Source organism: Pogona vitticeps, chromosome 14, assembly GCF_051106095.1.
Source record: "Pogona vitticeps strain Pit_001003342236 chromosome 14, PviZW2.1, whole genome shotgun sequence".
Classification (NCBI taxonomy): Eukaryota; Metazoa; Chordata; class Lepidosauria; order Squamata; family Agamidae; genus Pogona; species Pogona vitticeps.
The window spans coordinates 14,888,651-14,911,323 of record NC_135796.1 but is presented as its reverse complement, the minus strand read 5'-3'; the positions used below and the strand labels follow the sequence as shown (position 1 = coordinate 14,911,323).

The following is a 22,673-nucleotide window of genomic DNA, read 5'->3' as shown; positions in this document are numbered from 1 at the left end:
TATATTCACCGGTGTCAGCTCTGATACTGCCTTTTAAGGATGTAAGCCGCCACGGGGCCTTTTTAAAGGAGAAAGGCGAGGTAAAAATATTTTAAATATAATGAAATAAATACCACAATTAGCCTCTTCCAGACACATCTGGGAGATGAGTTTCCTCCGTTAGCCTGGGAATTAAAATCAGGCTTTGACTCCCATCGGCTTTGTGGAAGGAAGGGTGACGCCGCCACTCACTTGTCAAAACCCTGCCTGGCAACATCTCGAAATCAAGGAAGTGCCTTTTCCTCTTGACAGCTGAGATGCTCATTGCCAATCCCTGTCTTGTCAGCTGTACACTATACCTTTCCTACGATTCTCCAAGACAGAGAGAGGAGAGGAAAATGAATGGGGTGCAGGAGAAAAATGCAGAGGTGCCACATCCTGTTATATCCTCCTTTTTTTTTCATTGTCATCCAACCATCCATTACAAGATGGTTAAATGCAGTCTTCCCTCTTTTGTATGACAGTTTGCAAGGTTCTTGAGAATACAGTGGTGCCTCGCTAGATGATGATAATCCACTGAAATCGCTGTTTAGTGAAATCATCATCTAGCGAAAAGCATTTCCCCATTGGAATGCATTGAAACCTGTTTAATGCATTCCAATGGGGAAGAATCGTCATTGTCTAGCGAAGATCGGCCATAGGAAAGCCGCTTTGCGAACCACCAATCAGCTGTTTAAATCGCTGTCTTGCGAAGCTTAGGCCCCGAAAACACCTGTTTTGCGAGTGCGGAGGGAGCTGTCAAAATTGTTGTCTAGCGAAAATTGGTTTGCGAAGCAGGGACCAAACATTGTCCAGCGAAATTCCCCCATAGGAATCGCTGTTTTGCAAATCGCTATAGCGATCGCAAAAAGCCAATGTCTAGCGAAAACACTGTCATGCGGGGTAACTGTCTAGCGAGGCACCACTGTACGCAGCCAAAGAAGCGGCGGGAAAGACAGAAAGCTGAGGAAAATGGTGCTTTCCGATGAGTCCGTGGAAAGGCGGGGAAAAGGGACCCCGAAACAGGGCATGAGGCTGCTTTTCGGGCAGCGAATTTTACTCAGAACACCTTCTCTCTGATTCACTGACGGATTGATTAACTGATGGGTTCCATCATCAATGGTAGCTTCTTTCCAGCTTTAAGCCAAATGGGCTGTCTGAATCAAAGCAATCAGACATCAGAAACAATAGGTTCCTTTCTATCGGTTGCTGGTCAGGAGGGTTGGTTTGGTTGTTATGGTTGGTTTTTTTGTTGGTTGGCACATTTTTGAGTATCCCAAGTTTGAGTCTTTGGTACCAAGACCCAAGACCCAGGTCCCTATTAAAAATAAGCTTTTCTCCCCCCAGAAAAAGGGAAGAGGTGGGTTTTGAGAAACAAGTCGAGTTCAACTCATTGGGAAAAAAATGGAGTCAAGTCACCAGCACGACTTAAGTCTGACTTGACAGCAAGTCCTGCAGCTTGAGTCTTCATCCCTGTTTATAGGTCATCTTTCTCCTGATAAAGGGACTGGAGGGGGCTCATTGTGTTAAAAAAAGAGAGTAGAAAACACAATGCATGATACCAATAAATTATAGAAGTCTTGTGGTGCAGGGGATGAATTACAGTCTTGCAGTCAAGACTCTGCTTACAACCTGAGTTCAATCCTAGATTCAGGTAGCCGGCTCGAGGTTGACTCAACCTTCCATCCTTCTGAGGTTCGTAAAATGAGTACCTGGCTCAATGAGAGGGGGGAAAATGTGTAGCCTGTATAATTAAAAACCATAAATCACCCAGAGAGGGCTTTAAGCACTATGGGGTGGTATATAACAATGATTAAAATACACTGTATGATTGATACCATTTAAAACTTTCAATTATAGTAATAAGAATCGGTAAATTTATGTTCATAATATTAATCAGCATAAGCAAAAGAAAATGGGTGCCCTCCTTTAAAAAAGAAAGATAATGTCTTTCCTCTTTTTTTTATCCTAACATTTAAGTGGCCACCCTAGTTAATCTCATGATTTTTACATCACCGACAGACATTCATAGCACATGAAATAATAATACAGTCAGAGAGGGTTTTTTTTTTCTGCTTTATGGTCTGGGAAAAATGACATTTACAAACAGACCCGAGTTATATTATTGGGTCAAGTTAATTAGCCAGTAGAGTAACTGCTTGCGGCCGAACTCTCCAGAGATACATCAAACTTGCAGCATATGCCATGAATTCACTTTCCTTAATGAATGAAAGGGGGGAAAATTGTTTTATTGTTCAAGAGTGGTTATTCTTAATGGATCTGAGGGATACAAAATGCTTTACATATGGCTACAGGGTGGAGTAGGATTATGGGTGGTATAACAGCCGGTTCTAGATGTCCTATGACAGAATTCACAATGGACAAGATAGAAACAGGATTAATCTCTCAGATTGTGGCGGGGATCAGAATTTAACAGTAATAATCTTAGAACGGCAGAGCTGGAAGGGACCCTATGGAGTCAAGGAGGACCAGCGGGGAATCGAACTCCCTACCTCTGGCTCCACAGCCAGATGACTAAAACCATTGAACTTTCCAGTGGTTCTCAGAAAGGACTCTGCACCTCTCTCTGATCTGAGTGAACACCTATTCTTTTTCCCCCCTAGCTGTCTGTTATTCCTTTGAGGGCAGAGTATAGCAGCAGAAGCAAAATTGATGAATCCGATTTTTGCAGGGATAGCAAATCTGCTCCGGTTTTTGGTTTGAAATTTACAGGCGCTGTCCCAGGCGATGAGCCCTCTCTCTTGAATGGATTCAGCACCATGGACAGAGAGATGGGTCACACACCTCAAACTTTCTCCATGCAAAGCATTCATTCCCCCATCACTCAACTCTCATTTCCACTAACAGCACATCCTTCAGACTAGAGACGTCAGTCAAAAATGGCATTATTTCCCATCCTCTGCCTCCATTCTGTCCTACAATATAGCCTTATCCAGGCAAGTAATAGAACTGCTTCGATTAGACTCACCTGATATAATGTGTTCAATTCTGGGCATCAGAACAATATTGAAAATCAAAAGATGTCTGAAGGCGGCTGACCGAGATAGCAACAGTCTCAGAAACCAAACTGTATGAATGAACATTTGCCGAATGAGAAGGGTTATGCCCACCTTGGTAAAATAACTTGAGTTATTTTGCAACTCCAATGTATTGAGAGATAATATTACTTTGTTTGCAGTGTCACAGTTAAAAGTTGCATGCTATCTCACTACTTAATTTCATTTTGCACTAAAGAGCAACAGTGGGCATTGCAGTTTTTAAACAATTTTTGGTTGAAAGTCATTTTAACAAAAGTAACTAGAAGTAACTATTTGAGTTACCTTTCAATAGTGAGAAAGTAAAGCTTTTTTAAAAAAAGTTGTAACTACAATGTTTACTTGTGGCCATAATGCTCAACTACTCCGGGGGCTTGCAACTGCTCTTGTAACTTATTGCGTCAATAGTTACTTCCCAAGCTTTGCACTTATGTCGAGGAAAATGTATATACACAAAAATGTGATTGCTCAATTTCAGAAACCTAAGATACACCCAATGGAGAATTTTCAATTTATTTTTATTTTATTTTTTTGCACTCGATCTCATCATTTCCATGGCAACAGCGGCTATCAGAGCCAAGACACAGCCCTGAATGGAAAATATTTAATTATAAAGCGAGCTCTTTGTGCTCCTGTTTACAGGGAAACAAAAGTTCTCCCCTTACGTGCTATTAACATCTTTAAAAATACACATACAGAACAAAGCAAAGCAGATACTAACAGGAAATTCAGCAACACAACTCACTGAAAATCTGTTCTCTTTTTTTTTTCTTTGCGAAATAATGTTTTTGTTATTTGTGTCTGATTGTGTCAGTTTAGGTGAGTTGCCCACCCTGGTACCACTTAGGTTTTCAGGACTACACCTCCTATATGGCATCACGGTCTGGGGATGATGGGAGTTAAGAAGGCAGCAAGCTGGGGAAAGTATAATAAAAGAATAATATTTTGCAAGTGTATCTACAAGATGGCCCCCAAAATAGTCATTCGGGGAATAAAAAATTCCGGTGTTAAAAACTGGTTCAGAGTCAGGGCTTAGTCGAGATTCCAACATCTCGATTGCTTTTATTAAAGTGCTATTTTGTGTGTGTGTGTCGTATTTTGAAGTTTATAATGTTTCATATGTATAATGTTTAGGGTCTGTTTATTCCTTTATATTACGTACTTTAGCTTGATGTTCTTTTACTTTATTGTTGTTGACTATTGTTTTATTTCCTGTTCTGAAGAGTTCAGAGTGGCTTTGCTAACCACATGGGGGGCGGTATATAAAATGAATGAATTAATGAACGAACAAACAAACAGACTCTCCTTTTTGGTGTGTGTGTGTGCGTGCGTGCGCACATGCGCATGTTTGTGTGTATTAGCAGAAATGGGATTTTTGGAATCGAAGGACTCCCAGTCCCATAATCCAGCAATAAACCTTCAGGCCAAATTATGAGACCGGGAGTCCTTTAATTCCAAAACATTTCATCCCTCTGTGTCGGCTCTTTCCTCGCCCTGTAGAGTTCTAGTTGGAAAGAAAACAGTTGGAGTGAAGTGTCCCAATAATAATAACAACAACAATATAGTTAACAGATACTTAGGTTTTCGGTTAAAACTTGTAGTTGCTATTTAACACTAGTCAACGTTTTTCTCATTTTGATTGACTGGGTCTGATATTCCTGTATAACAACAACAATAACATGACATAAAGTCAATTCTGAGTTATGGTGACCCTTTTGTGGGCTTCTCAGGTAGAGAGTACTCAGAAGTGGTTTACCCTTCCCTTCCTCTAGGGGGAGTCCTGGGACTGTGCAGCTGGCCCAAGGCTATCTAGGCTTATTCAACTCATAAGTATACAGTGGGGGAATCAAACTCCTGACCTCTTTAATTTAGGTTTAATAACCTAAACCATCTTTAATTTCTATCTTTGATTTAAAGTATATTTCTTTCTTTGTTTCCAGTAGGAGGTCATTAGGTAAACGTAAAGGTTCCCCTTGACATTGAGTCCAGTCGTGTCCGACTCTAGGGCGCGGTGCTCATTCCAGTCTCCAAGCCGTAGAGCCAGCGTTTGTCCGTAGACAATTTCCATGGTCACGTGGCCAGCGCGACTAGACCGCAACCTTCCCACCAAGGTGGTACCTATTTATCTACTTGCATTTTTACATGCTTTCGAACTGCTAGGTTGGCAGGAGCTTTGACAAGCGATGGGAGCTCACTCCGCCGCGTGGATTCCATCTGACGACGGCTGGTCTAAGTAAAAAAAAAAAAAAATCAATGAGTTTGTTACACAGTACACACACATGCATGTAGCGGGAAACAGCAAAGGAGATGATGAGACATTCAGAAACCCACATCAACAGAGACTGGGTTTAGTTCTGGGACTGGATTGAGACTAGAAATAGGGCCAGTTATTTCCAGACTTTGAGGACCAAGTTCAGCATCTTCTCAAGTTGTTCTGCTTCAAACTGGGACTTGTGTTACAGACCTCTCCCCCCCCCACAACTTTTGGGGAGCTGCCAACGCATAGATCTGAGCCAGGGAACTGCCGAACAATACATATTTAGATGTCCTCCCGAAAGACCCGGGACATGACATCATCCTGCTCTCCCACCCTGCCCAAAGACGGTGTGTTTTCCAAAGCGGGAAGCCCTATTATTCTGAGAGAGCGGCAGAAGAACAACACCCAAGGGCAAATGGAAATTTGTTCTTATGTGAATATGTAATTTTGGCAGGCTTCCTTAACGCAAAGAGGCATCGCCTCCTCAGCATTCCGCCAATGTTTGAAGAGCGCCTAATCCAGCAATCTTTCAGTAAAAAAATAAAGTCCTTCAGTTGCATGAAAGCGGCGGCAAACCTGGAGAAAGGGCTACATGACATCCATTACCATGAACCGGCGCCTGTCTGGATGACAGCTCTATAAACGGATTGTCGTGAAGAAATTCAACAAATGTCCTGAAGTGGAAACCAGGAATGATCTCACTAGTCGTCTGCCAGGCAGATCCTGTTCATTTAGATATTGACTTCTTTTAATTTATGTCCTGCCTTCCCAAATTTTCATACCACCAGGGCTATTTACAACATAAAGTCCAAGGTAGGAAACACACAGTCCTCCAGATTGTGTCCATTTTTCACATCTGTCAGCCTTAACAAACATCTGCAATGGTAAGTAAGGCTGAGAGTTGAAGAGTTTTGAATTCCTGGTGAAATTGTTTTTCTGCTACACAGTAGATGTACAGAGACTCCCAGAGGAGAATAGCTATAAGTTCCCCAGATAGTCCACCCCTTTCTCATTAACTCGCACTTAAAGTCTCAGTAATGCACTCGGAGACATTTCTAGCAGAAAGGAAAGAAACACATTTTTTTACTTGCGGTTGCTTAAAATGGAAAGTGTGTGCGCTTTCTTTACTTCACACATATTTAGCACCCAACCGAACAGGTCAAAAGCAAGCAAACAACTGCCACACCCCTGAACAAAGAGAGGAATACTCAGCAGAAAGGCAGGGCTCTCTTTGAATTGAAAGGCTGAAAGAAACGATCAATTGGTGCTGGATAGATAGATATACAATGACCTCAGGTCAGAAAAGTCCCTCTCAGTCACTCAAATTATAGACAACATGCGAGGTTGCAAATAAAACTCCAAAAGCACAAGGAGGGCTGGAAGGTAACAATTTGCCAACCTCAATTTGCCAACAATATAAAAATGAAACCAGCACAATAATGAATGAAGATGGTAATACTATGCACAGCCAAACATAAGGAACAAACAAGAGCACAATTAAAGACTTTATTTATTTATTTATTTATTTATTTATTTATTTATTTATTTATTTATTTATTTATTTATTTATTTATTTATTTATTTATTATTTTTAAAATCTGTTACTCTTTAAATGTCCCAGAAATCTTTGTTATTGTGCTAATGTATTGTGTTATTATTCTTCCAAGCACGAACTGGAAAAAAAACAAACCACGAACCAATTCATTTTTCTGGATTTCAGAGATGGTGCATGTGTTATTATTTATTTATTTATTTATTTGATTTGATTTGTATCCCGCCCATCTGATCTATACGACCACTCTAAGCGGCTTGCAATATAACATAAAACAATAAAATAACACAAAATATTATGTAAATCATACAATAATAAATACAATTCAATATTCTTGGGGTGGAATTAGAGTGAAATAGCATATAGAAAATGACAGCCATTTTAGTTGTCCAGCCAGCCGATAAACTTTCCTAATGATGATTAACATAAATTTCCTGGCAATGTATTAGCTAATGCTATGTTGGCACGGTAATACATAACTTTACTTTAGTTGAAATAACTAGCTAACGCTAAATGTCTGTGAGTTAATATACGAGTGTTAATGACAGCAGTTGGTGAGGTTGTAAATCTGTCACTCTCTCCTTGCTTTGCAGGGTTGCTGTGGTCATGTCAGGTGGAAAAGACTTTAATATTATCGGCTGGAGCTCCAGGATAGCAAATACTAAGATCTGTGAGTAAACAATTATTATTATTATTCTCAGTAATAATTGGCTTCTCACATAGGATGAAATGACTCTAATAATAAAACCCCTGTTGAATTATTTTTCTTCAAATACAGCTACTTCCAGTTATGAGTCTCTGTTCAATTACGGAATGAAGATTTATGCAAAGCCCAGTGATCCAATGGGTCTACTCAGGACTACCAGATTTAGGCTTTTGACCGCTATTCACAGGAGCAGCAACAACAAAGAAGAAAAAAATAGCCACATTGCTGTTATTTCTTTGCAATGTCATTATTTGTGATCCAAAGAAAATAAATTTTAAAAACCGAAAAGGGCTTTTGAGAAAAAAGAGGTACCCGTTTTATTCTACTTTTTATTTGCGAAAAATAAAATCGACAGCAAAAAAGCCCAGAGTGGCTAAGCACAGATTAGCCTCCCTCAGAGAAAGCTGCTACTTTCCAAATTTCCATCATCCCCAGTCATGCTATATGGGAGCTATAGTCCAGCAAACCGAAAAAGTACCAGGTTGGGAAGGCTGTTAGCCTCAACCAACACGATAAGACGCAAAGGACAGAAATAAAAACTTGGAAACGTTACTTTTCGGGAACTACAAACGCGAAAAGTAACGCTCCCAACCCCCGTTACTGCTCCTCCACCTCTATTTAAAAACTGACATTCCTCCTCCACCCACTGACGGATTCCCACCCTTGCGCCGCCTTACGATTCGAGTTAGCATATTCGCCACCCTTTTCCTCAACTTTTTTTAAATTTTCCTTTTCGTACCCTTCGAGACGGCAAATACCCTTTCCCCCTCCCCCAAACTCTCCGAATTTCTTCTGTTTATTTTTATTTTTATTATTATTGGTGAATCCACAGTACAATATTTTTGATCCTTTCTGACGAAAGTGCCGAAGACGGAAACCACCCCGTCTCCGATGCCAGGAAGGACTTCCGCCGCCCTCGCCGGAAGTGGCCCGGCCGCCATTTTGTGGAGGGCCATGACCAACTTGAGGGAGCTGAGGCGGGGTCGCCGGGCAGTCGGGAGCCCTGGGCCGCGGTGAGGGGGCCTTTGACGCTTCTTTCCCGCGAGGAGACCGGCTGTTCCTCTCTCTCTGTGTGTCTGTCTCTCTTTTTCTCCCTGGGCCGCCATGTACGTCGGGCGGGCGAGCGCGGGGGCCGAAGCCGGGCCGGCGCCCAGGACCCTCCCGGTTGTGGTGGCGGCGGCGGCGGCGGCGGCGGCCGGGCCGGCTCCGAGCGGCGTCGGTAGCAACGCCAACAACGACGGTGGAAGCGGCGGCGGGAGTAGCGGCGGGAGCGGAGGCCGCGTGGAGCTGCTGGTCTTCGGCTACGCTTGCAAGCTCTTCCGCGACGACGAGAAGGCGCTCCAGCAGGAGCAAGGCCGGCACCTCATCCCCTGGATGGGAGACGCCTCCATCATGATCGATAGGTCGGTGCAAAGCAACTCCCCGCCCGCCTATCGCTTCCTTTGGGATGATGTTTCCTTCTTTTTCTCTCTCTCTCTCTTTCGTTGGTTCTGTGTGTGGTTTCATTTTTTTTAAAATATATTATTATTTATATAAAAGGGGGGGGGGGTCGGGTTGGGGTGTTGTCAGTGACTCTTTGCCAAGCAGGCCACGGGAAACCGAGCAGGAGGAGGTGTAAAAAAGAAAGACGAGGCTGGTTTGAATCCCTTTAGAATAAGGCAGGAAAAGGAGTGTTGTGGTTTTTTTTTTGAAAAAAATTAATTTGACAGGAAGAAAGTCACCGAAAACAGGGCGTCCAAAAAGAAAGCTTGTGGTACAGAAGAGGCGGAGGATTTGTTCTCCCTCATCCTAGAGAGCAGGATAGGTAATAAGGGGCTCCAAGTTACTAGAAGTCAGATTTCGGGTGAAGATCAGGGAAAAACTTCTTAACTATTAGAGAAGTATGACAGTGGAACCAGGGACCTCAGGAGGTGGCGAACGCTCCAATGCTAGAGGCCTTCAAGAGAAAATTGGACAACCCTCTGTCAGATCTGCTTTGATTCCTGCCTTGAGCAAAGTGTCGGACACAATGGCTTTATAGGCTCCCTTCCAACTCTTATGATTCTGTGAATCCAGCTAGCAAACACACATGTTCTGGCTCTGTGCTCCCCACCACGCTCAAAGCTAGTTTACTTATTAGTGGTTTTTTTAAAAAAAAATCAAAGTGATCTAATTTGGGTTTTTGATTTAAGTTTGTTCAAAAATACATTTAAAATAAATCATGATTTAAATCCTTTTGGTTTCACTCGTATCCACTCTGCTTAACAGCAGTTGTTACTGCCAAAATTTGAAATTAGGAGCGTTGCGCCCATTAACATGGTGGGTTGCTATGTTAGATACAGGGCTTTGAAAAGGGAAAATAAACGTTACTAATGAATAAAACTGGGTAGAAGCAAAAGTATTGCGGCACCTTAAAGACTAACAGTTTTGTTTCAGTGTGAGGGTTTGTGTATGATAATGAGAGTTTCAAATACATAAATATGGTCTTTCTCAGCATGAGGACTTGCAGATGCTGTTGGACTGCATCTCCCATAAAGCCACAGACAGTATGTGCAGCAGTCAGAGGTTTCTGGGAATTTGAGTCAAAACTGTACGAGATAAGACCCGCTGGTTTAGTCCAGTAATATATTCCCGTGGCCTGCTGGAAGCCCCAAAAGCAAACCCATGAAGAGGATGTCAATGCAACAGCATCCTCCAGATCACATACCTCAGTAGCCTTTTATCGAGGCTGCATTTTTAAGCATGTTATGAGTGTATGTCCTGTTCTGCCTTCTGACTAAAGGGGTGTACAGGAAGAGCAGTTGAGAGGTTATGCCATGGTTCCTTCCATTTTTATGATGTTATTTGGTTTATATAAAGCTTTCTGCGGTTTTTATTGCTACCATTGGGTTTTTGATACCAGAAAAACTATATACCCAAACCTAACATGGTTTTAAAGAAAAATATGTTTCTTTTTGTACATTGTTTTTGTCACTTAACATATACTTGTAATGTAGACAGTCATTTGCTCTGTTACACATTAACCTCATCTGGCAGAAACACGTTTGTCTGTGTGTACAGAAAGGCTGCCAAACCACCTTCAGTACCATACTGGATTTAGGAAATGTTTGTCCTGCATTTTGGTTAAATAGACCTGCAAAGCAGCCAATAAAGAACAATGCCCTTAATAACAGAAAGAGAAAAGTTAAAATGGTAATTCTTTGCCAGTTGAGCCTGGTTTTATATATATGATAATGTAGATTGTTAATTAGTGAGCTTTAACTTCAAAACTGGTTAGATCACAACAGTTCTGTTAGTCTTTAAGGTGCTGCTAGGTTCCTCCTGGCATTGTAATAGAGCAGTCTTCACCTTCTTCCCTCTGGAATTGATTGTGATGATTATTATAGAGGAGCTATAGAGAAAGAGCAAGTGGACAGAAGAAAAGGTGACAGTTGTTTGATTTCTTCTCATTAAGCTGCTGATAAAGCACATGAACACAATCGGTAGCAATATCTGACAGCCTTTGTTGAGGATTTTTTAGTGTCAGAGATTTATTTATTTATTTTGATTTATACCCCGCCCATCTGGTCTAAAAGACCACTCTAGGCGGCTTCCAATATAGTAAAAACAGTGAAATAATACAGATAATAATAATACAGATCTTAGGTTTGCCCCAAGATACCTTTGCTTTGTCATTCTAGGAGCCTCTGTATACACCCTCCTCTACTTGTGTTTCCTTGGTCCCTGGCCAAGGGTTGCTGTATTATTGGTCCCCTCCCCCTTGTAGGAGTGGGACACATAACCATATGTATTTTGGCATTGAGATAGGCTCCTTTTCAAACCAAACTTTCTTAATGGCTTTCTTAACTGAAGGAAGACTGCCATTTTTTTAAAGAAAAAACACACTTGAAGAAGGACAGCATGACTTATTTTTAGCTGGATTTAAATGAAAAGTTAATCCTGGAGTGTATCTGATAAGCAGATTTGATTTCATATTAGTGTTTCATGGTGTCTGCACCATGAAAGACACACACACTTCATCTTAACTCCCGGTAAGACCAGCATAGCTAAAAGTTGATGGTTTGTGCCACTGAATCTGAGGTTGCTGCTGGTGTTTTCTGCCCCCCCCCCCCCCCCCGCTGTAATAGATCTCTTCACACTCATGACTGAGATTTACTCTCTTCTCTTAATTTCTGTTTCGCATGTCCTTGAAGGCAGTAATCCTGTGAGGCAGCTTAAGATGATGTGGGGAAGTTGCTGGAAGTCCTCTTAGAAAGTTTTTTTTTTGCCAGAGAGAGCCCTGAACCTGTGGTTCTTAATTCTCCAGCCACTTTGACACACTTGATTGTTTCTAGAACATGCGGGCCTGGTGTTTTATATGTCAATGAATCCCTAAACCACTGTTTCTAACATTGCTTCCGAAGTAATTGTGGTGCAGTAGGTTGTTCCTCTGTTAATCTTAAACCTGGCATCTTGTAATAGTAAATGGTTTGATGGAATCCTTCTTTATTGTCACAAGTTTGACGTATTTAGATCATTGCTTTTCTAAATTCTTCTCATATTAAGGTTTTCTCTGTATTGCAACCAACATAATTTTGTTGTTGTACCTGGTTGAGTTTCACTCTCTTCCCATTATAGTCTCAGGATTTCCTCTGTGTCTTCCTGAAAATTGAGTACTAGTCAGGTATGGCTTGTCTCAAGAGTACTAATATATAGTGAGGTTGCACTGGCACTTTTTGAAATAGTGGCAGCATCCTCATTCTGCTCAGTACAAGAAGGTCTGAAAGGCTTTGGTTTGAAAAGGGGTTTGTGGCATATTGTAAGTGTTTGCTCCTTCTGTTCCTGTTTCATCCAAATTATCTTTTGATATGGTTCTGAGCACCACATGGAAACCTTAATTTTCAAGATGGAAAAATATATTCCTGAAGTGATTGTGTCTGTGGAGTTAGACACAGTACAAAGGAATTAATTTTTGCTGAGGCCCAAAAATGAATTTTCTATAGGAAGTCTTATCTAAATATCAAACAGCACTGAACATCTTATTTCTGGGCGCATAGCCATTCGTTTATTTATTTTTACCATCTAGTAAAGATGTTGAAGAGTTAAACTGAAGATTGATTGGAGAACTTTGCTTTATGCAGACCAGCTTGAGCATTAGTTTAACTGCAAATGCATTCTGTTTTTCTCCATGCATCAAATGAATTGGGCTCCAGTTCATGAAAATTTATATGAATTTAATACATTGGTCTTCAAGGCGTGACGAAACATTTGGTGAGAGGCCAGTTGGTGAGAAGGCATTTTATTGGCAATTCTTGGGTGAAAACAACAGCAACGGTGTGAGCAAATCCTGCGTATGCCCATGATCTTTAAACAATCTATATTTGTAAATTAAGGAGGTTTTACAGCTGCATATGAAAGCATGATGCCGAATTGGTTTCAGTTGTACAAGGAAATGCTCAGTTAACTAAATGGAGGTGTCTAACCTCTCTTCTTAAGCTCATTGTAAAGGCTTCAAAATAGCATATTTTAACCTTGGACAATCCTGTTTTATCTTATAGATGACAAAATTAGTATTGAGAGGTTCCTAGTAAAACCTTTGAGGCAACTTCTCTGATTAGCAGGATAGGCTTCTTAGTAAGAGTCTGCTAATTGCATTGTTTTTGATCTGTCACATCTCTTAGTTAAATTTTGTGTGCAGTATCCATCTGAGAACTTGCTTGTTCTCAGATGGATACAGAACTTGTTTTCTGTTAGCTTTCTTTTTCCTAATCACTAGGAGGAAATTAGATTCTTCCTAGACTGGCACCATTTAAGAAACTTAATTATAGACTTGTACAAATCATGTAGAAAAATTATCCCATAAAAGGCATATTGAAGAGTTCATTTGAGGCATAGTTTCTCACTTTTTTTCCCCAAAGATAGCTGGTGAATAGTTGTTTACACACCACAAAATAATTATGTGTGAGTGAAGGGGACTTGCATGTCTCCGCATTATAACAGTGACTCCTTTAGAAAACCTCCTTAAATTGCATATACGTTACTGTTCCTATACATGTGTGTCTCTCTATCCCATAACCCAGCGCTTCTTTCCTCAGCCGCATGGCTAGGGACCGAGCCTAGCCATGATTTTACCTCCAATGGACGCAAGTTACTTTCGTGAAGATTTCTCCTGAGAGTTCAAGACTAGCAGAAAAGAAGCGAGGAAATTGCGACCGTTTGGTTCTTTCGGATAGGTATTTATGTATTTGGGTTTGTGTAAATGTAAGCTATTTGCCTTTGCAGAAAAAAAAGCATTTTTTTTTGGCAAGGGTATTGAATGGTTGAACCATGAACGGTAAGAACTGTGAAGAAATTGGTTCTCTTTAACTGTTGAAACAATTTGCCTTTAACTATACTAGTCAATCTTTAAGGGGAAGATTTTTCTCTCTCTTTATTTTAAGGGGGTAAAGAAGTGATTAGTGAAATTAAATTTTCCCTAGTTTTAACTTATTAAATCATTCCCCTCCCCCATTTGATGTGGTAAGTATTTGCATAGTGGGAGAACTGAAAGCCCAAAGTTCTTGCATTGACCATGTTTTTCGTGTTGCAGGTATGATGGGCGGGGTCACCTCCATGACCTTTCTGAATATGATGCTGAATATTCCACCTGGAACAGAGATTACCAGTTGTCCGAAGAGGAGGCTAGAATAGAAGCCCTCTGTGATGAAGAGAGGTATTTAGCCTTGCGTACGGACTTGCTTGAGGAGGAGGCAAGGCAAGGTATTGCTCCAGGACAACTTCCTGAGTTAGAACACATTTTAATTGCAATTTTAAAATCAACTGTTTGAATTTTTTTTTTAAAAAAAGTATTGTTCCCGCTCATTATATACTCACTCTTTCTGATATTATTTTGACAGTACCCAGTGGATGCGAAAAACAGGCGTCTTTGCGTATCTGAGAGGACCTCAGGATAGGTTATATGTAGACCCACAAAGAAATTGCCCACGTTTTGAGGGCACACTGAGAATTGAGACACTTTTAACTTATCTTCTTTAACAGTATTGTATCAAACGAAAAGTTCATGTCATTTTCTTTGTGATTGGTAGAACTGGTTTTAACTTTTAAGACACTTGTCTCAGCAGGAGAAAACTGATCTTCCCCAAAGTACATACCTTCTGCCCCTTTTGGGTTGGCAGAAATCTCAGTGATCGCAGATGGCCCTTGGGGTGAATTGGTGGTCAATGTTTGTGCTTGAATATTAGGTTTAAACCGTCACGTAATTTAAAACAAAACAAGTAAATGACTCTTTAACTAAAATGTGTTCAGGTCTTAATTGAACGTTGCATTTTTATTCAAGAGGAAGAATATAAGAGACTGAGCGAGGCTTTGGCAGAAGATGGTACCTATAATGCAGTGGGGTTCACATATAGCAGTGACTATTACGATCCTTCGGAACCCACTGAGGAAGAAGAACAGCCTTTGAAATCAAAAGGTAAGATATTCTGTGGATCAGTAGGGAGTAGTTTCTGCAGGAAATGATACTGTAGAGTTCAGAATGCAAACTCTTAATTGGAGATGTGGGATGAATAATCTGTGACTAAGTGCAGTCTTCTAATGACGTTTTTAAAATGCAATGAAAGTAATCAAGAATCATTTAAAAAATCATCAGAAAACCTGATTTTTAAAAAAATGCATGTGGGAGGTGAAGGAGATACTAGCCAGTATAGAAAACAGATTGGTCTTCCCAAAATAATTCATGAGCCCTTAGCTAATAAGTGATTATGAAATGTAACGTTCAGAGTAAACATCATTCCATTCAGGGTCGTGACTCTTTCTCTGCTTCACATACCCATCTTAATTTGATGCACTTGACAGCCTGGACTTCAAGCGTCTGGTTTTTTTTTAATTGTTTTGTGACAGTGTTCTGGGATGTTTCTGGTCAGTACCAGGCCACTAAATGTGTGGCTATTTTAAAATATCTCTTATTATTTAAAACACTTGTGCAAAGAGCAAAACCCACATGTACTGAAAGTGTCCAGGTGCTCTGTGTGTGCGTGTACACGCATGCATTGCTGCTGCAGGAATAGGAGAATGCTACAGTGACTAATTTTGAACAAGAGTTTTCTTGGGTCTTTTTTGCTCCTCCCCCCCCCCCCCATCTGACTGTGTATGAATGAAGTTGTAGAGATTCAACAGATGTCTATACTTGAACAGTTGAAGTTACCCAGGTGCCTTCTGAGAGCAGGAAGTCTAGGCTTTAAAAAGTAGAACAGGAAAGCTTTGACACCTGCTAATGGTGAGACTTACTGTTGTGTGAAATCTTATAAGGCACTTCTAGAGTTTTCAGAGCCATTGGAAGGAAACTGACATTCATAAGGCAGTTCATTAAAGTGGGTCCCCTGTTGTGAACTCGGTTGTCGAAAACTGTCGTCCAGAACGTGCTTTTGTAGTAACAGAAGGAGGTTAGAAAATGGTTTTCCACGAAACATTTGATGATGTTGGAAAAGAGTAGGCATTTGTTAAATCTTTTCCTCTATCCTGTGACTTGCTCTGCAGATTTAGGACAAAGAGTAGGCTGAGTACATTCCTTTTCCTTTGGCGTCTGATTAGCATAATTGTGCCAGTGCAATGCAAAGTGTTGCTTTGTGTATGCGGTTGAGCCAAGTGACTGTGTGTGATACAAGCATCGCTACAGTCTATGTTATCAATGAAAACCATGAAGAAATTGTTCTGTATGGTAGAAGTGAAATCTGACACCTCTCCCCTCCCGAAGCTTAATAAATAAGATATGTGTGTGTGTGTGTTTGTGTATGTTTTATTAGGTACTTCGTAGTTGCATATCCTGGTTAAGAAAGTTGATCATTTTTTATTTTTAAACCTCTGGGAATTGGTCACAGAGAGTTCAAGTGTTTAACTCGTCATGCGAGTGCCTCGTCTGACATCTGCAGTTTTCTATTACCACAGCACTTGCACCAGATGCCTCCCCCTAATTCTGCCTCCTCCTTGTTCTTTCATTACACATTTCATGCCATTTAGGAGGGTCCGTGTGTATTCCGTGGAGGAGCTTTGTGGGGAAGGCAAAAAGAAAATGTCCTTTTGGAAAGATTCCTTGTATATAGTATGTGTGTATCAGGCTTCAAGTGTGTGTATAGTTGGGTTGGAGAGAATTAAGAACAGTTTACCTTAAGTAGAAAATGCATTATGTAAATGTTCTTATAAAGAGTTGATTTCCATCAAGTGGTAAATGATGCACTATCGATCTGATTTTTATTTATTTATTTTATTTATTGGACTTACATACCGCCCATAGCGCTACAAGCACTCTCTGGGCGGTTTACAATTTTAATTATACAGGCTACACATTGCCCCCCCCCAGCAATCTGGGTACTCATTTTACCAACCTCGGAAGGATGGAAAGCTGAGTCAACCTTGAGCTGGCTACCTGGGATTTGAACCCCAGGTCGTGAGCACAGTTTTAGCTGCAGTACAGCGTTTTAACCACTGCGCCACGAGGCTCTTACTATTCTGAGACAGATGAGGATTCCATGTGGCTTATATTTGGGGGCTGACTTTTGTTTCTATCTAGATTAGCTATGTGCGGCTGGGCCTTGGTTGGGGACTAAGAACACCCTTTCTCTCTTCCATTTATCCTTGAAAATGCTCCAGAAAGAGCCTTGGGATCCTGCAAAATGGGAGAGGCTGTGGTTTTTGGAGGGGGAAGTGGGCTAGTTCCAAGAGTTGGTTTGAAGCCTTTCTACAACCAAAATCCTTCCATCAGCGGAAGGCAGATTCTGGATCTAACTGCCCTATTAACTTTTGAATCAGTTAAATATACATTTTGAGAACATTTTCCCCTTATCCATTCTACTTGGTTTTGTGAAGCACGTATGCTGGTGTAGAGTGTTTGATGAACAGACAATGTATCTTGATTTGCTGTGTGTACTTGCTGCACAGCCAATTGATATAACAAGATATATTTTGAAGGGCATCAGCTGGAAGAGGCAGGCTAAACAAATAAACTGCTGTTGTTAAACTGTTTTGACATGTTGAAGTAGTATAAATGCAACATAGATGGTAAGAGTGACAGTCAGAAGTGGTTAAGTCATTTACGTGGTGGTTTATGTCTGTTGCGTTCAAATTGCAAAACTAGTTATATATTATCTTGTATCTTCTGATTTACAGTAGCTGCAGCCAAGGTAGAAAATACAGAAGAAAATGAAGAACCTTTTGTAGCTCCTTCGGGACTGAATGTACCTCCCGATGTCGAACTGGTAAGTGTGTGCAGATTTCTCTCTCTCTCTCTCTCTCTCTCTCTCTGTGTGTGTGTGTGTGTGTGTGTGTGTGTGCGCGCGCACAAACAGAGAGAGAGAGAGAGAAAAAATGGATATCAAAATAAGCAGTGAACTGGATTTCACAGTTTGAGTGAACAGGCTGTTTGAGGTCTAGTAGCTTTGAATTCCAGAGATGAAAAGTAATAATAAAAAGTTTCTGTTAACATGTCTAAGAAGGATAGTCATGTTTTGTCTCAAATGCATCCAGTAGATCTTGTTATGGAGATTGTCTAATCTTGTATTGTTTATAGTCTTACTAGAGAAAATAACCAGGGTTACCCTTAAGTAATGAAATGTTTGTGTTTTTGGAGGCTGTGCATGTTTGTGGATATAGAATCATGCTCACGGCACTATGTGGAATGTCTTCTTGTTAGACTAGACATATGTGTAACATTTGTCTGGAACTTACCATATCTGAATACTCTATATTTAGGAAGCCCTCAAAAGCATTGGTTATAAGTCAGAATTATCTTGATGGCCAATAATTAATTTTATTATCTGTGTGAAGTCTAGGCCTGAACCATGTGGTAATTGATCCACATGAAAACACCCTTGCTGTTAAGGCCTATGCTCATATGCTCACCACAGCATGCAAATACTGATCAGTATATTAAGAAAGCAAAAATCTTTGCCTTAACTTGCAGTTCTAGTGGTTTATTTGTTTTCTACGGGGTACTGCATTCAATTTTCAGGTTTCTATTTGATCAGCAGCAGAGAACCTGCCAATAATTAGGAATTATCAGCATAGCCAATAATTAGGAATGAACGAAGATGTGATCCAGCATGTGGAGCACTGCAGGATCCTATCACTTCTTTGGAGCTATTGGCAGAGGATGCTCTATATTTAATTTCTTTAAGCTATCTTGTGTGGATTAACGTACAGTGCTCTGCATTAACGCACAATGGAATATAGTTTTACCTGATACTTAAGCACATTAGATAGTTACAGCTGTGGCACATAAGACCATTTGTAATCTCTCTGTCAATATCATTTCCTTTGGTATGATTCCATTAATTACTGGTCTCCTGTATCTGTTTTTGAGACAACTGCACAATTGAGAGTTATGCTGAATTGTGTGTGTGTGAGAGAGAGAAATATAAAAATACAAAAAACAAACTGTTGCCAGCTCTGTACAGGAAGTTATGCAGTAGGCTCCGTTTACTGCTGGTTCTAGTAGCAATGTGTCTTCTTTAAAATTGCTAGCTTACAAAGAATGAGAATGTGTTTGTGTAATTAAGGAAAGTAGGAGCTGCTGAAGTGGAAAATTAAGTAAAGACTGTGAGGCGGTGTAGTTCTACAAAGCTTGTAAAGGATAAGTTGCCCAGAAAGTTTGGGTTTGTTGGGGGTTTTTTTCACCATGGGCAATAGGTTGAAGTGCAGCTGTGTTTATTTACCTTGAAAAAGGCCTGGAATATCCGTGCAGAAGGACTTCGTCCCCCTCTGTGTGTGGAATTTCTAAGAAAAAAGAGTCTATTCTGAAATAGGGTGTCTTGTTGATAGAACACGCCTCATCAGAGGAGACAGACTCCATGTTGGAGCCTCAAGGCTTGAAATATATTTTTAAACTTGCAAACCCAATGGGTTTGGTCTAGAGACAGGAGTATTTTTATATGAATATCCCCCCCACAGGTGCAGATAACAAGGGTCCAGCCCCCGGGGCCAGACCGACCACTCACTATTTAACTAGAGACCCATCTCTAGTTTGGTTTTATTAATCATAATCATCTCAGCTTTTTGGTATTTGTGGTTAGATTTTCCTGAACTGAGTTTGGTATAGTGAAATTCAAGAGCTTTTCTTTCGGGCATAGACGGTTTTACGTAGGTTGCGACTTGCCAAGATGAACATAGCGCGCCAGCCAAACTTTCTGCCCTATTCTTAGGATTCAAGGTAAACTGAGTCTTTGCCATCTCACAGTAAACCATTAGGCTGTGTTTGGTTATTTGATCTCAGTTCCTAAATGGAGATGAGAGTTTCTGTTGTTAAACTTCTTTTAGGTCCCACTGATGAGTTTTCTACCTCTGGCTGCAGAGCCAGCGTTTGAGAGTTCAGTTCCCCTACGGTATATCCTGTTAGGAGAGCCAGCTTTGGGCAAACTGTACAGTCCCAGGTTACACCCAGAAGAAAGGGCTGGTAAACTGTATTCTGTACCTGGAAAACCTTAGAAAGGGTCACCATACGTCAAAACTGACTTGACTGTGCATTATTATTGTTGTTGTTGTCGTTGTCGTTGTTAGCTAATAAACATGCAAGTGCACACTAACTGCTTCAACTTGAGTGGTAAGCCACCCCCAGTGAGTGAGTAAGAATGATCAGCATAACCATAGGAAATGGATTAACTCCTGTTTCAAGTCTTGAGTACATTTTCTGCACTAGCAGGAAAATGTAATTGTTGGAACTGTGGAATGTAAGATGCAGCTGTGTTTTCTTCCTTTTTGTCCTAGCCACCCACAGCCAAAATGCATGCAATCATAGAACGGACTGCCAATTTTGTCTGCAAGCAAGGGGCCCAGTTTGAGATTATGTTGAAAGCAAAGCAAGCCCGCAACTCCCAGTTTGATTTTCTGCGGTTTGACCACTACCTCAACCCTTACTACAAATTTATCCAGAAAGCCATGAAGGAGGGACGATATGCAGCTCATTCGGAAAAAAAGAAAGAGGAGGAAAATAGTAAGTGGTCCTCTCTTTTTCTTTTTCTTTTTGGTGAAACATTAATGGATGTGCATTAGCTTGAGGCTTTTGCATTTCTGTCAAGATTCATTCTGGCATCTGACGGTTGAGGGAACTGCTCTCCGATTCCTGCTGCAGATTTGCATGTAGCTACCAAAGGCGAGGGAGCTTGCTGTGAGATGATAATTCCAAGTTTAAATGTGTTAGAAGGATGGGCTCCCCAGGCGTGGCCTGACTTTCAACAACAGTTAGTGAAGTTACTTTTTAAAAAGCTACTTTTTAAAAGAACTGAAGTTGAAGTTGCGGTTTCGGCCTCTTTGATGTGACTCCCCTAAAGCTAAAAGAAAGCTGTCTTTGAATGTGCATTCCAGTCTTCCTTCCTGACAGAGGCTGGACTTGCATACATTTGTGTGTGTGTTTTATTGAAATTCTCTGCTGCATAGTTTCATAAGAAAATATTGAGAATAAGAAAACTGAAGATTCATGTGGACACCTATAAGGACACAGGTTACAGAAGACACACACTTCCCATTTTTTGTTGGCCAAATCAAGCACCTGATACCTGAAAAAGCATCATGGTTCAGATGCTTTTGCTCACACTACAGTGGTGCCTCGCAGGACGAATGCCTCACGGGACGAAAAACTCGCAACACGAATGGTTTTGGCGATGGGGGTTGACGACTCGCAAGACAAATGTTCCTATGGCCATGCTTCGCAAGACGAATGTTTTCCATTTTTTTGTTCTTGCCTCATGTTTGCTGATTTTTAAATGTTTTTCTGTGATGTTTAAAAAGTTAAACATCATAGAAAAACATTTAAAAATCAACCCCATCGCCAAAACCATTTGTCTTGCGAGTTTTTCGTCCCATGAGGCATCACAGGCTGCAGAGCCAGAGGTTGGAAGTTTGTTTCCCCACTGTGATTCCTGGACAGGGGCTGGACTCGGTGATCCATAGGGCCCCTTCCAGCTCTGCAGTTCTCACATTATTGTATTTCAGTATAATAAAGAGTCATGTTTTGAATATATCAACTGCAGACTTCTGTTCCCTTGTTTTTCCTGATGTATGCTCAGTGTTTGGAGCATGCATTAAATGAGCTGCACTAATTACAGACAGATTCTTCCTGCATTACTCTTTTCTGCCACGAAAAGCTGATAACTGCTAGGGAAAAAAATAGCGCTTAAATTTTTCAGAGGATTGTATATTTGTGCCTCACAACAACTAAACTTCGATCTGGTCTCTTTCCTTCCATAACAGTCAGAGCATGGTGTATTATAATGACTTTATTTAACACCTGGTTAGTTTTTAAGAGACTCAATTTTCTTGATCTAGAATTAAGAGAAGCAGTTTCATATGTATTTTTCATTCCAGTGCCATGACAATTGGAGCAAAAGTGCAAAAAAAATGTTTTTGCTTCTCTTTATATCCATGCCGAGTTTGCTTAGATGTAATTTTAAGTGGCCAAATTTTTGTTGCATTTTTACACTGTCATAATGCAGTTCGTATAAATCTCATTGGCAAATCACTGCAAGTTAAGCTAGCATAGGGTGTTGTTTAGCAGGACATTCTATGCAAACGTCACAACGTGCAGCAATTTGCCCATGAAATTTATGCCAGTTGAGTTACACTGGTGGGTCGTACAGTACCTTGGCTGGCATATTCCAAAATCTTGAAAGACAATGCTGCAGGGCCATTACAGCTGGTTTTTAACGTAAACTTGTGTAAAAAAGCCTTTTCTTTCTGCAGAGTCCTCACATGTGAAATTTCAAATGGACGCGTTCTAGAATGTATTTGTTTTTAATTTATGATTTATCTGCTGTAGCAAAAATTCTGGAAGCCACTGCCTTCTGTATCAACCTGTAAGGATAGACTATAACCATACATTTCTAACACAGGTGCAAGAGATTCTGCTGAGGAAGATGATGACGATGATGGGGACAACTACCTGCATCCGAGTCTCTTTGCTTCTAAAAAGCGCAATAGACTTGAAGAGCTTATGAAGGTATATAGTCTGGCAAAACTTGGTATTAAGAGCTATATAGCACGCACATTGCTGTTGTTATTTAAAACCAAACTCCTGATTTGCTAGAATCCCAAGACCCATTTGGTCTGCAGACATATTGTGGATTTTTTTGGTTTGTTTGTTTT

The 22,673-nt window shown here is 40.6% G+C and overlaps 1 protein-coding gene across 4 annotated transcripts in view; it reads left to right on the top strand.

Moving 5' to 3' along the window:
* The first annotated feature begins 8,564 nt into the window (after positions 1 to 8,564).
* Positions 8,565 to 22,673, top strand: part of SFSWAP (splicing factor SWAP) — an 88,365-nt gene continuing 74,256 nt past the window's right edge. For 3 of the 4 annotated variants that reach the window (XM_072983416.2, XM_072983415.2, XM_072983414.2), the window contains exons 1-6: positions 8,565 to 8,992; positions 14,137 to 14,306; positions 14,884 to 15,018; positions 17,709 to 17,797; positions 20,301 to 20,526; positions 22,421 to 22,527. In XM_072983416.2, coding sequence (XP_072839517.2) covers positions 8,694 to 8,992; positions 14,137 to 14,306; positions 14,884 to 15,018; positions 17,709 to 17,797; positions 20,301 to 20,526; positions 22,421 to 22,527 — 1,026 coding nt within the window. In that variant the 5' untranslated portion in view covers positions 8,565 to 8,693. Of the gene's footprint in view, positions 8,993 to 13,648; positions 13,781 to 14,136; positions 14,307 to 14,883; positions 15,019 to 17,708; positions 17,798 to 20,300; positions 20,527 to 22,420; positions 22,528 to 22,673 lie in introns of those variants that run through there. The other variant, XM_072983417.2, reaches the window with a different exon arrangement.